This window comes from Quercus suber, unplaced genomic scaffold, assembly GCF_002906115.3.
Source record: "Quercus suber isolate HL8 unplaced genomic scaffold, Cork oak 2.0 scaffold_472, whole genome shotgun sequence".
NCBI classification, from domain to species: Eukaryota; Viridiplantae; Streptophyta; class Magnoliopsida; order Fagales; family Fagaceae; genus Quercus; species Quercus suber.
In genome coordinates this window covers 251,561-265,777 of record NW_027069923.1, presented here as the reverse complement: position 1 = coordinate 265,777, position 14,217 = coordinate 251,561, and the positions used below count along the sequence as shown (strand labels likewise).

At 34.2% G+C, this 14,217-nt stretch overlaps 1 protein-coding gene across 1 annotated transcript; it reads left to right on the top strand.

Annotated features, from left to right (window-relative positions):
- The first annotated feature begins 641 nt into the window (after positions 1 to 641).
- Positions 642 to 10,158, top strand: LOC111983163 (oxysterol-binding protein-related protein 3A). The gene is made up of 10 exons (XM_065762759.1): positions 642 to 961; positions 1,461 to 1,554; positions 2,179 to 2,295; positions 2,392 to 2,464; positions 2,572 to 2,690; positions 2,860 to 2,981; positions 4,723 to 4,899; positions 5,401 to 5,545; positions 9,076 to 9,254; positions 9,704 to 10,158. The coding sequence occupies exons 1-10, from the start codon at positions 864 to 866 to the stop codon at positions 9,948 to 9,950; spliced, it is 1,371 nt and encodes a 456-aa protein (XP_065618831.1). The 5' UTR covers positions 642 to 863; the 3' UTR covers positions 9,951 to 10,158.
- The last annotated feature ends 4,059 nt before the right edge of the window (positions 10,159 to 14,217 follow it).

Here is a 14,217-nt window from a genome sequence, read left to right as displayed (position 1 = left end):
TCCACTAAATCTTTTTGGTAAACAACTCTACCTCACATTAAGGTAAATAATGAAAGTTATGAAATTATTTTCTAACTCATTTAAGTTACCATCAAATATATAAAAATAAAATAATTTTTATAAAAAAATAATTTTTAAAAATAATTAATTTTCTAAAAAATATTATCGCCAAAAGACAAATTATGCTAAAAGTTAAGGGTACGTTTGGTACACCGAATGAAGATTACATTAGGAATAGTAATCTTTATTACTGGGAATTTGAAAACATTGTAATGAAATAATTATTACTATTCATAAATTTGGTTGTTACATATGGAAAACTTGTAAAAGAAAATGTATAAAGAAACTTTACATTTTTTGAAATATATTAATTTTAAAACCTATTATATACACCAAGGAATAGCTATTACATCTATTTTAAAGAGGAATAGCTATTCTTGAATTTAAAAAATAGTTATTCCAATGTAATAATTAATCAATGCAATAAAAATACAACCAAATGATTGAATTGATATTACACATAATATTTCATTACAGAAACTATTACAGCGTACCATACATACCTTAAGTAATATGAATCCACAAAATATAGATAATCTCAGCAAAAAACTAGCTATTAATCAGTTGCCCAATGCACAGGAAAAATCTCACGCTCCTCAATAAAACGCGTTCCAGCGGCATGGGCCAGAGAAAGTTCCTTCCTTCAAATATTTTTTGACTTCAAACAAAGGAACCGCCAACGAGATTCGTTTAAAGTTGCTCTTCTTCACTTTTCGCATTATAAAGCTAATCCAAAATTCTAATCCCTTTTTCAAAAATCAAACTCTCTCTTTCTGCTGGGACTTTCTCTAGGGTTTTGAGAAATGGATTCCACGGATCCGAAGAAAGGCGGTGGGTTTTTCTCCTCCATCGCTGCGAGTATATCGAATTTTGGTAGCGCTATGAGCAAATCAGTCAACGGGTATACTATATAACCTTCGCTTTTTTTTTTTTTTTAACGTGATCTTAAATTTTGTTCAATTTTGATTTCTTGTACACGATGATTTGTACTGTTAATTGTTCTTTGTTTCTGGATCTTAATGATGCTAAAATATAATAAATATAAAGTTTGATATTGAGCTCAGTAATCAGCCTTGAATTATTTGCGCTAGTCCTTTAATCCTTTTATATTTAATTCAATATTCATTGAATTCGGGCTTTTAAGAAGTTTGTGCTGATTGAGGTGCCAATGTTAAGGGTTTGTTATGTATATTGAATATATGGTCCGTTTGGTTAGGCTTTTGGGAGATTAAAAAACCGTTTTTATAACCCAGAACTTTGTTTTGCAACCACAATTTCTCAATAGTTTATTTATTTATTTATTTTTAACAAAACGCTCATTTTACAAATGCACCCATAATATAGTTCCTTGTTTTGAAGAATCTAATCTAACACAATTTGTGATACTTGTAAATATCCAGTTTAATTGGTTACGAAGGACTTGAAGTTGTTAATCCCGAAGGAGGAACTGAAGATGCTGAAGATGAAGCAAGAAAAGGAAGATGGAAACAGGAGGTACACTACTTTATCAATTATGTGTATCTCGTTTTGCAGTACCCAAGCGAGTTGGTTATAAAAACATGTACTTGGATTGCAGTTCTGGAATATCATGCTGAGCTTATGGAATAATTACCTAAGTAGTAACCTTTAACCTAGGAAGCATGGGGCACTTCATTTGCGGTGTCGTACCCATGTCTTATCTGTTGTGTCATGTTATAATTTTTCAGAATTGCTCGTGTTTCTGTATCGTACTTGTACCCGTGTCCGTGCTTCCTAGCCTTTAACATCCACATCTTAAGGAATGGTGAAAACTCAATCTCGGTGCATTTGAGGCCTATTTTGCTATGCCAAAAAGTATTGTATGACTTGTGATAATTATCATACAATGTGTTTCAATACACAAATGAGATCATACGGCAGGATTTTGCAATGCTTAAAAATGTAAATATGTAATTATAAAAGCTTATATTTTGTTGGTAGTTGCACAGTTGCTCAGCTCAAATTTAAATAAGAGAAAGGTGCTTTTTCTTATGTAACAAAGAACTAAAATAGATTTTATTATTTTAAAGTTGTCTTCTTCTATATTATTTATGCATACATGCATTCTCAGTTCTCAAGTTTGTTCTTGGCTTTTTTTAGGATCGGGATAGTTACTGGAAAATAATGCAAAAGTATGTAGGCTCTGATGTCACATCAATGGTGACACTTCCAGTACTTATTTTTGAACCAATGTCAATGCTGCAGAAAATGGCTGAGGTTTGTGTTTATTGTATTTTAACTGCATTGTAGGGAAGCTTTTACTTTATTTTGGGCTGTTGAGGAAACTCATAAATTTTATGCTGTTTGTAACAGCTGATGGAATACTCCTACCTGTTAGATCTGGCAGATGAATGTGAAGATCCCTACATGCGATTGATGTATGCTAGTAAGTATTCTTTCACGTGTGTCTTACTCTGTCTGTCTGTGTTTGTGCTTGTGTCTCCGTTTCTGTGTGAGTATGTGTGATCTGAGACTTGTGCTTGCTGGTTGCAGCAACATGGTTTATATCTGTCTACTATGCGCTCCAAAGAACCTGGAAACCATTTAATCCAATTCTTGGTGAGACTTATGAAATGGTTAATCATGGTGGCATTACATTCATATCAGAACAGGTAAGTTTTAAAGTGTCTATTTGTTTATTTATTTATTGTCGTGATATTTATAAAAAATTTGTCATGATGCTTTTGATGGAAGTAGAAGCAATCACAATTATCATTGAGTGTGCTGCATTGTTGATGCTACCTACTTTTAATATCCCTTACAAATTATTTTTCCTTTCAGGTTAGTCATCACCCTCCAATAAGTGCTGGACATGCTGAGAATGAACATTTCATTTATGACATAACTTCAAAGGTGAAAACCAAATTTTTAGGGAACTCAGTTGATGTCTATCCTATTGGAAGGTAAAAATATTTTGCTCTGTTTATCTATATTGCTATTTTTTAATATATATATATATATATAAAATATCTTATAATTTTTTTTCTAACTCAATAATATACATAAGGGTCAATTGCACCTTCCTCTCCTCTCCCCCCCCCCCCCCCCCCCCCCAAAAAAAAAATACGGGGTCAGTTGCAATGTTCCCCAAAACTACAAATTGAGCAATAAGCCCCCTGATTTATTGTCGATTTACATATAACCTGCCGTCATTAGTAATTTTGGTTGATTTTCAAAATTTTAACTTTAAGTGTAATTATTTTCAAAATTCATGCATCTGTCCATGATGGAAATGCCCATCAAACCGTTCATAAACAATTACAAAAATTGAATCAAAAGAAAAGAAAAAATTGGGCTTGCTAAAACATTGGCCAACCACCCTGCAGGTTGGATCAGAAAGAAAAATGCAATTTCTTTCATTATACTTACTTTTTTACTTGAGTCCTTGTATTGTCTTATACAAATAAATAAAATATATATATATATATAATCTCATTCAGAATCTCAATATACCATCACATTTCAAATTATTAAGAAACAAATTTGGTGTGTTTCTAAACAAACATTTAGATGTTTATACCAAAAAACAATAAAATAAGCAAAATCAAACTTTGCAGTAGGAGGCTTCAGATACTCTTTGGAGAATAGAAAACTCCATTTTGCCCTACACTAGCTCTTTCCCCACCATCTATGAGTATTAATCCGCCAACTGCCGAAAAAACGCTAGCATGCCTATTGATCTTAATATCCAAAATCCAAATATGGGGAGAGAGAGAGAGAGAGAGAGAGAGAGAGTTATGCTTGTCTAAGTTTTTTTTTTTGGTGGTGGGGGGGATGTGGGGTGTGGGGTGTGGGATTTACTTTACTTTTTGGACCCATTTTAACCCATTTGAGTTGGAGGCAAAATCTACATTGAAATAATATTTGTGATTTGGGAATGCATTTCAAGAAAATTGGATTTTCCGTTAAATTTTTTTGAATTTAACAGAAAATCGCAATGGTGGGGACCAATTTTCTATTGCCAATCAATGGGGGTTGATTGCTCGATTTTATAGTTTAAGGGATATTGCAACTGAGCTTATGGTTTGGAGAGGATTTGTTTTTAGATTGGTGGTTTGGAGGGGAAAATTGCAATTAATGGCTGACTTTGCTCTTTAATGTAGCTACCTCAAATTTTTTTTGATAAATAACGAAATATCATTAATCAAAAGATCCAAGTACACCCGGGAGTGTACATGGAAAGGAGTACATCAAGATCGCAAATTACAGTTTTTTTTTTTTTTTACTGTCAGTACATTGGATTATTTTTAGGTCTTATTAGCTAGTAAGGTTAATAGTATATCATTCAATTTCCTAGCGTCAAGGTTATTTTCATAATATAAGAATTAAGTTTTGACCTAAGTCAATTAGGATTAAGGTTTAATCTTAGTAGTCTTTATAAATGTGCTATTGTACTCCAATGGAGACAAGTTTTGCTTTATGAACAAAATTTTAGTTACAATTTTTTCCAATGGCTTAGTGTTGACTCTAGCCAACCCTAGGTGTTGATTCCAAAATTTATTATATATTTCTGTCAAATATGGTGTCAGAGTTTTTGTTGTTCTACATCATAAGCTTTGCATAGTGTTGATTTTGTCTGCTATGCATCTTAGTGGCAAGTGTTATTTTACAAGAGGTTGCTGACATTTACATGTTTGTATGCAGGTCTCGAGTAACCCTCAAAAGAGATGGTGTAGTCCTTGATTTGGTGCCCCCTCCAACAAAAGTAAACAACTTAATCTTTGGACGAACTTGGGTTGACTCACCAGGGGAGATGGTCTTGACAAATTTGACCACTGGAGACAAAGTTGTGCTTTATTTTCAACCATGTGGCTGGTTTGGGTACAGTCTATTTCCTTTGAAGTGGTGTTAATTTCTCCTTCTGGCAGAAATATGGTCCAAATATTTGTTAATTCTGAAAGATAGTACCCTCTGTCAGACATTTTGGACATACAGGCAAGGTTGCAGATCTAGTATGCCACCTTAATATGGTTGTCTAAGATACCTACTGGCCCCATATGAACATTTTTCCATTAAAGAGGCAGGAATTATTTCCTGGTTCTGCAGCCCAAAATCCAGATCGTATACTTGTCAATTCATTCTATTGCAGGCTGCAGCATTCTCTCAACAATATTATTTGGACTTGCTTGCAATACTTATTGCATGTGTATATGCTTATAGTCTCATTAAATCAAACATTTAGAATGGATTGACCGTTATGGAAGCTTGATTATATTTATTTTAAAATTTTTTATTAAGAATATTTAGCTGTATTTCATCAATCTATGTATTGCCTTTTAGGATTTCACGCCTATGCTGACATATAGGGAATTGTGTCTACAGAGCTGGTCGCTACGAAGTGGATGGGTATGTATATAATGCTGCTGAGGAACCCAAGATATTGATGACTGGCAAATGGAATGAATCAATGAGTTATCAACCCTGTGACTCAGAAGGGGAACCACTTCCTGGCACTGAACTGAAAGAGGTAGCTTTTCAACTATTCTTGGCTGTTTGTACTCTTTGATGGGTGACATGGACACACTTGTAAATTTTGTTCGGTATGCACTCTGCACCATTCACTACATTTTTTTTTTTTTTTTGATAGGTAATCAGAAAACTATTATTAAAGAGAAAATAAGGAAAAGTACAAGTTGTTCACGATGATGAACAATCAAGAAAAAATAGAACAAACAGCACAACAAAAAGAGTAATTAGGAAACTAAGCTAAGGGAAAGCATAAACTCAAAGAGAGAAGAATAATTAGTAAAACCTCAACAACGAGACCACTCCAAAAGACTACGTTGGCATAAAACCTTTAAGTCATCCAACGTCTTCTCATTATCCTCAAAGGAATGATGATTACGTTCCAACCACTAAATCCACATTAAGCCCTGGAACCAAACTCCAAATGTTCGAATTATGTTTCCCAAGCCATTGATGCCAATAGGATAACAAACCCGCCACTGAACCTGGCATAACCCAATGAATATCAAAAGCTTGAAGCATAAAAGTCCATAAGGAATGAGTAATAGGACAATGAAGAAGAAGGTGGTCTATCGACTCCTCATCACAACAACACATACAACACCAAGTAGCCAGAGGGTGACTCCTAAGCATTAGATTATCCAAAGTGAGGATCCGACCATGTGTAGCAGTCCACTAAAAGAACACCACTCGCCTAGGAATCTTTGGTTTCCAAACACCTTTCCAAGGAAACAAAGAATTCGAAGCACCCCAAATCGCATAGTAATAAGTCCGAATGTCAAACTTACCATCACCTTTTAACCGCTAACAAAGGGTATCGCTCCTATCACCCTGAGGAATACAAATTTGGATAAGCTGGAATAGGGAATAAGATGCAGCTAGCTCCCAATCTTCAAAAGCTTTATAAAACCTTAAATCCCATACTCTAATAGTACCCTTTTCAGGAATCCACAGAACCTCAGAGATACAAGCATCCTTGACTGCTGAACACACATAGAGCTCAGGATAGAGATCTTTTAGAGTATTATCCCCAATCCACCTATCGTGCCAAAAGCGGATACGAGTGCCTTCACCCACAACAAAAGACAGATGCTTAGAAAAGCTCTCCCACCCTTCATTAATGCTTCTCCATAGGCCACACCCATGAGTCCTCCTTCACACTTTAATACACCATCCCCCTTGACCCTTACCATATTTTGTGGAGATAACTCGCCGCCAAAGATGGGTAACTTCATGACCATATCTCCACAACCATTTTCCTAATAATGCTTGATTAAAAGACACCACACTTCTAATCCCCAAACCACCCATCTCGACGGGTAAACACACCTTTTCCCAAGCCACCAAAGGATATTTGAAACTCCCCTCAGAAGACTCCCAAAGAAAATTCTTTTGAATACTTTCTAATCTAGCAGCCACAGATTTAGGAATAGTAAAAAGAGATAAAAAGTACGTTGGGAGGCTTGGGAGAGTACTCTTAAGGAGCATGAGCATACCACCCTTAGATAAATAGAGATGCTTCCACCCAGATAGCTTCTTCTCCATTTTCTCCAAAATAGGATTCCAAATCGAAGCTGTCTTAAAAGAAGTCCCCAACGACATCCCTAAATATTTCATAGGCAAACTGCCCACTCTACAATGGAGAATATTAGCCAGTGCATCTAGATTTTTCCTCTCCAACAGGGACAATCTCACTTTTCCCAACATTGACCTTCAAACTCGTAAAAGCCTGAAAACAAGACAACACCAACCTTATGGACAGAAGCTGTTCTCTAGAAGCATCACAAAAAAAGATAGTGTCATTAGCAAATAACATATGGGAGATACGCACACCAACAAAGTTCATAGAGCCCACCTGAAAACCCCGAATAAGATTACATTCCTTTGTCTTCTTCAATAGTCTACTCAAAACCTCTATTATCAAAAGAAACAGAAGCGGGGATAATGGATCCCCTTGTTTCAATTCACGAGAACTTCCAAAAAAACCTTCAGGGGCGCCATTTACCAGGACTGAAAAGCGCACAAAAGTAACACAAGCCCTAATCCACCCCCTCCATTTCAACCCAAAACCCATCCGGCCCAACAAATAAAACAAGACCTCCCAGTTCAAATGGTCATATACTTTTTCAATGTCAAGCTTGCAAACAACACCCGGTAATCTGCTCTTCAACCTGCTATTTAGACATTCATTTGCAATAAGCACGGAATCTAGGATCTGCCTTCCGCCAACAAATGAATTTTGAGACTCAGAGATAAGATTATCCAGAACCACCCTCAACCTATTAGCCAACACCTTGGATAGCAGCTTGTACACACTACCCACCAAACTGATGGGGCGAAAGTCCTTAATGTTAACAGCATTACACTTCTTGGGAATTAAAGTGAGAAACGAAGCATTCATAGACCTTTCAAACACATAGATTCTAGGAAACATGAACACAGAATTGACACGGACATGACACACCATGGGTATGGTAACATGTCAATTCTTGAAAAATTAATACATGACATGGTGGGAATACAAAAATTAATTAATTAATATATGGTGATACCTTGGCCATTCTGTTGTGCTGTGGCCTCATCATGTTCAAAATTGTTGGTGGCTGAGATGTTATGACCATCTTATTTCTTATAGAGTGGTTGAAGTTGTATTTATGCTAAGACTTTGATTTACAATTACATGCTGCTAAAAGGTCAAATTCTGTTCTGAATTTGAGAATTTGTTAATTGTGATACTGCTAAACCATATAGGTCCTAGCTGGGTGATAAGCTGCAGTTGATCTGGTTCATTCTCATTTATGAGGAAAGACAAATGATTCTCCAAAAGGGAATCAAAATGCCTCGCACTGGATATCTTTGTACCTTATTTAAAAATGAGAATCACCGTATATATGCTTTTAGAGAACCTCATGTTTAAGAATAACCGAGCAAAAAATAGCTATTTTTGCTTATTTAGATTTACAATCTATTCATTTATTTTTTTGTGCTTTCTTCTGTACACAGCCTGTGTATTGGGATTGCCTTCTTTTATTAATGAATTTATTTACAAGTAAAAAAATAAAAAATAAAAAAAAGTAAGAAAAGATTTACAGAGTCTATTGGAGGACCTGGAGGCTGTCTTTGTTTTCATCACATATAGTTTTGGAAATAATTATTAAGATAATCATATTTGTATAATAATAATAAATAAATAAATTATTAAGATGATCATGTAGTAAAATCATGTAATAAACTTATATTGCAAGATGGGATTATATCCTATCAAGGATTTGAAAGTTCCCCACTTCTCCCATAATTTTAATTATTGGTCAATAAATTCCTTACCATGTAACATGCAAATATAAAATCACTGCCTTGGTGGTGAGGTGATAATGTTTATGATGCTGCTAAATACCTATGAGATGATTTTTGATCTATAGCTCTCCCTAAATCCTTGGCAGTTGTAATTTTTAGGCTCTTCAGGTTGAACTAGCATACAAATTATTCTGTGAATAAATCTCATGGGAAGTATTCTATTATTCTGCTTTGCAGGCTTGGAGAGTTGCTAAAGCACCGGAAAATGACAGATTCCAGTATACACATTTTGCACACAAGCTAAACAGCTTTGACACTGCTCCCAAGAAGTTATTGGAATCAGATTCTCGTTTGCGTCCTGATAGATCGGCACTCGAAAGCGGTGACCTATCCCAAGCTGGTTTTGAGAAGAGCAGGTCTTTCTCTCTAACATGCATGCGCTGGCACACATACACTTACACACATGCACATGAAACAAATGGATAAAATTTCATAAGACTACTCATGATTTGTGAACTCCATGATAGTTAGCCCAAATCAGGGTGGTACCACGCTAATGTGTGCAGTTGGGCACTGTTGCTAGCATTTCTCTTTACAAACATAATGAATACGAGATATTAAACTTAGAAACACAACTGTACCCATTGTACCACTAGAAACACGAATTTTTTGTGGATAAAATGCTTATTATTATTATTCCTGTTCATTGAAATAATCAGGTCTCTAGTGTAGCATTTTCATTTAGATTATGGGTAGATAAGGGAGATTCGTTGCTTCTTGGTTGAAAATTTTGATTGGTGAATTGAGTTCTATTCAAGTTGGGATAGAAAAAGAAGCCTTAATATGACTGGTTAATCTTTTGCAGACTGGAGGAGAGGCAGAGAGCTGAAAAGAGAAGCCGAGAGTCCAAGGGCCATCAGTTCACTCCGAAATGGTTTGACCCTACCAGTGAAGTTACTCCTACACCTTGGGGTGACTTGGAAATATACTGCTACAATGGCAAATATACTGAACACCGGGCTGCTATTGATAGCTCAGATGGCGTCAAAGAGACTGATGTTTCATCAAAAGAGTTCAATCCCTGGCAATATGAAATATCGAGCCCTGAATGATCTATGCCATATGTATGTTACATCAACAGAGTTCAACCCCTGGCAATATGAAATATTGGGCCCTGAATGATGTATGCCACATATATGTTTGCGTAAATTTATTTATTTATTTTTTCCATTAGGTCATATTGTGTTTTAGCTAGTTCTAATATTAATATATTATTGCAAAACTTTTAAAGTTTGATATGCAGTTTTGGTTTTTCGAGCATTTGATTTCTTAATTTTGATCACTCTGGTCCTTTGGTCGACGTGGTCTAGGGAGATCATTTTTTATTTACACGAGGGGATCAGTCGGAACTGTGAAGTAGCCCCCTAGCCTACAAACATTTTTGTGAATCTGAGAGGCGCTTTGAGCCCTGTTTGGTAGAGCATCTTAAACAATTGTTTTTAATTTTTAAATAACATTACATATATTTTTATACATTTTTTCACTTACACGTATTTCAAAAAATTACAAACAATATTATTCAAACTCTTTTATTAAACATGCCATAATATTTGAAATTTTGAATATGTAAGGTCAATTAAATTACTTATATAATGTACCCGAGAAGAATAGCATATATAATTGGGCCATTGATGGGTGAAAATTTATATATTTTTTTAGAAGAGGGTGGAAAATTATAAATTGGATTGGGGTTGATGTTAGAGCCATAAATTTTGTCATAATTTTTGTCATAACTTGCTCATGTGGCAAGTCCTGAGTAGTGGAGTTGCACCACTTTTACTTCACCATTCACGACTTATCACGTGAGCAAGTTGTGGCAAAAGTAGTAATCCAAACATTTTCTGTCGAATTTATCCAATTTGCTCGGTTTTAACGCAAAACATATATAATTTGTGATAAGAAAGTTTATGTATACTGTGTACATAATTTTGCATGATTTTTTCATTTTTGTTTATAATTTATTGATGTGTTAAGTTCTAATTGACGTTGAAGATAACTTGTGTAAGTGATTTATCCATGTGAAATTGACTTTAGTTCAACCAAATTTGCCACTTTGAGCATCTCATCGGTATCCGGGTATATATAGCTAAAATTTGGAGAATTTGTGCACTATTTATGCTCCAGCAGATTCGGTAAACCTGGTTTTTTTTTGGGCTTATGAACGTAGCTCATCAAGTCTGATGGAGTACTGTTCATTCTTCAAATTCTTTTTTTCTATTATAATAATTAGATGTTGAACAAAAAAAATGTTGGAAGATGTATAGTTGTTAAAAAAAGAATAAATAATGAATGAAGAAATAATATTTAAATGAGATAGAGTATCTGTTAGAAGGTGTATTTGAAAAAATGGATAGATAAAGGTAAAAGTCACTGTTCATTCTCTAAACAGTACAAAAAATTGATGAATCTGTTGGAAATGCTCTTAACAAGTTATAAAGAAGTGTGAAAATTTTGTGTGTGTGTTGTAGAACCAATTTGTCTTTTGGCAAGAACGCAAGATTGAAAGTTGTACATTAGGAGGAGTTATATCATGCATCAGATGTATAATATATTTTTCCGTCCCTTGGAAGCATAGTAGTTCTGTTAAGATCACACTATTGTCACAACTTTGATGACATGTGATTAGTAAACTATCACTTTCAAATAAACCTTTTTTTTTTTCATTACTCATAATAGCATATGTAATGATTGTGGGTTTTTTTGTGCCTATTATGTTATTTTTGCAAACATATTATTTATGTGGCAAAAAATGAAACATATTAGTTATGCGGCCTCATTTTGAACTTTGAGATTTGAGTTCTATGGAGATAAACATGAGGTGATATATACACACACACATCTATACATTCTCAAAAAAAAAAAAAAAAAAAAGTTTCTAGCAAAACACGAGTTTTAGAGACTCGAGTTCTAAATAATGCAATATAACTAACATGATTTGTTTCCCATCACATAACGAACATGTTTACAAAAATAGCAAAATGAGTAAAAAATATCTCAAAAAATGTGGTACAAAATTATGTGCATGGATCTTCTCTAAGAAGAGGCAATAAGAGAAAATGCGAACATAACTTTTATTATAACTTTGATATGGTCGATTGTCATGAGTTATAGAAAAAGAAAAGAGCAGTGAATTATTTCTAAGTCAAAATTGTGATATAAAAGTTGTGGTCGGTAAAAGATCGAGATATGCCATTGATGTTCCATTCATGCATGGACAATGTAATGAGGATATGGACCTCACGTGTAAGGTGGCAACAGGCTAAGCCCACGTTATTGAGCGAGAGAGTCTAGGGAGGGTGACATGGGCAGTGTCAAGTGTCAACCAACGCTACAAAGTACGTGCGAATGAGCACAGCCATTGACGAGTACGTATCTCTGTGGTGAGTACGTATCAGTCTCGGACACATGTTTCCCCTCACTGTTAACCCTCTTTTCACACCACAAAAATAAAACCACCCTTATCTCGAAGTTCCCGTACTTTTCGTCCCTCTACGACAAATCATTGTGTCTTTTGTGCAACTTTTGGCTACTTTTGAATCAGGCAGTTTCAGATTCAGAATGCTAACATTATGGCTTTAATTCAAAACTTCGAAATGAGGAGGGACATGCTTTTGAGTTTTGAATATGATTAATCGTTCAAGTATATGATAGTTCTTTTGAGACATTCTATACCCAATGATGCTAGAAAGTGGCCACAACCCTTTCATTTATTAAAATACAGTGGTGAAGAGATTGGGAAGGATAATTACGACCATATTTATATTTGTATTTAGAAAAAAAAAATGATAATAAATTAATAATAAGAACATGATGATGAATAATACGTTGTTGAACTTTATCTTTGTATTTACAAAGTTAGGTGTTGTTTGCATGAGTATGGTATATGGTAGATTAAAAGCATAGGTTTCTATGCCCTTTTATTTGCAGCTTAGAAAAGTATGGTTTGCAAATTCATTGATCATTTAATGTTCGAAAAAAGTTCTAGCATTTAGCAAGTACATGAACATGCAAAGTCAAATAGATTCTCGTGGAGGTTTCACAACTTTAACACAAATTTAAAAAGTTAGGCATTATGAGGTGGCTATCAGGCTATGTTTTTTTTTTTTTTTTTTTTTGGTTGATACATAACTATCCGGCGTTGTGAAATGAAATAATTCCCCCTTTCCCAAAAGAAAAATTTTGGTGTTACACTATTGGTCACAACTCATCATGTGGTAAGTTCTGATCGGTGGAAAAGTGTCCCCACGATCACCCCTCCACTAATCATAACTTGCCACATGGGTGAGTTGTGACCAATAGTGTGACACCTCGCTCTTTCCAAATAAAAAAGAATCTTTTCAAGCTAACCTTAAGGTAAAACTTTATATGTTAAATTATTAATAATGTGCATCTTATAGGACAATTTTTTAAACGATTGAGTTGACTTATTTTAGGAAAAAAAAATGAAGGAAATTGATTTATAAAAGTGAGCAGTAGATTTTAACATTCCAAACACTTCACCTAACTATTTCCTAGTGAAAAGTATTATTAATAAATGAACAGTATTTTCTTTTCTCTTTTTTTCTTTTTTCTTTTTTGAAACCTTTTCTCTTTTTCCTACCATTGACTTGTTATTATTTTTTGTTTTGTTAATTTGGGTCGTACATTTTTCATTCAAATTCAATTAGATTCCGTTGGGGCCTACTTAAATTCAATAAATAAATAAAAAGGTACAGGTGAATATGTGAAATGGAATTGTTTGACCATCTTTTCCTTAAAAAAAAAAAAATTTAAGGTAATATATCAATACTGCGCAATTAATTCCACAAAAATCATAAACAAATGAAGTGGACTTATAAAAATTAAAAAGTGAGCAACATAGATTAATTTGAATTATGCGAAATCCCTCTACGGTTCCTGATGACAGGTGAGAAGAGAATAGGAATATAAAAAGTAAGAAACATAGATATTAAATTTATCGTTTGTTCCTAGCATATTTATTGCATGTGAATGGGATAGTGATAGTACTTGAGTTGGCCCAATTGGATAAGGAAATCTAGCATAAAAAATGGAAAGTTGGAAACAAACAATAAAATAGGACCCATGTTTCTTGTTCATAAAAAAAAAAAAAAAAATAGGACCCATGTTTCTTGTTTCCTTTTAAACCTGTAGATTGGAAAACTCAGAAGCTTTTCTTGTCTCTCTCTCTCTTTTCTTTTCTTTTCTTTTTAACGATTCAAAAAAAAAAAAAGTATTATACTTTTCACTTTAGGATTGTGTCAAATAATATGTTATTTTTAAAAATTAGGATTTTAGTCTTGCTTTTACTTTTTTTTTTTT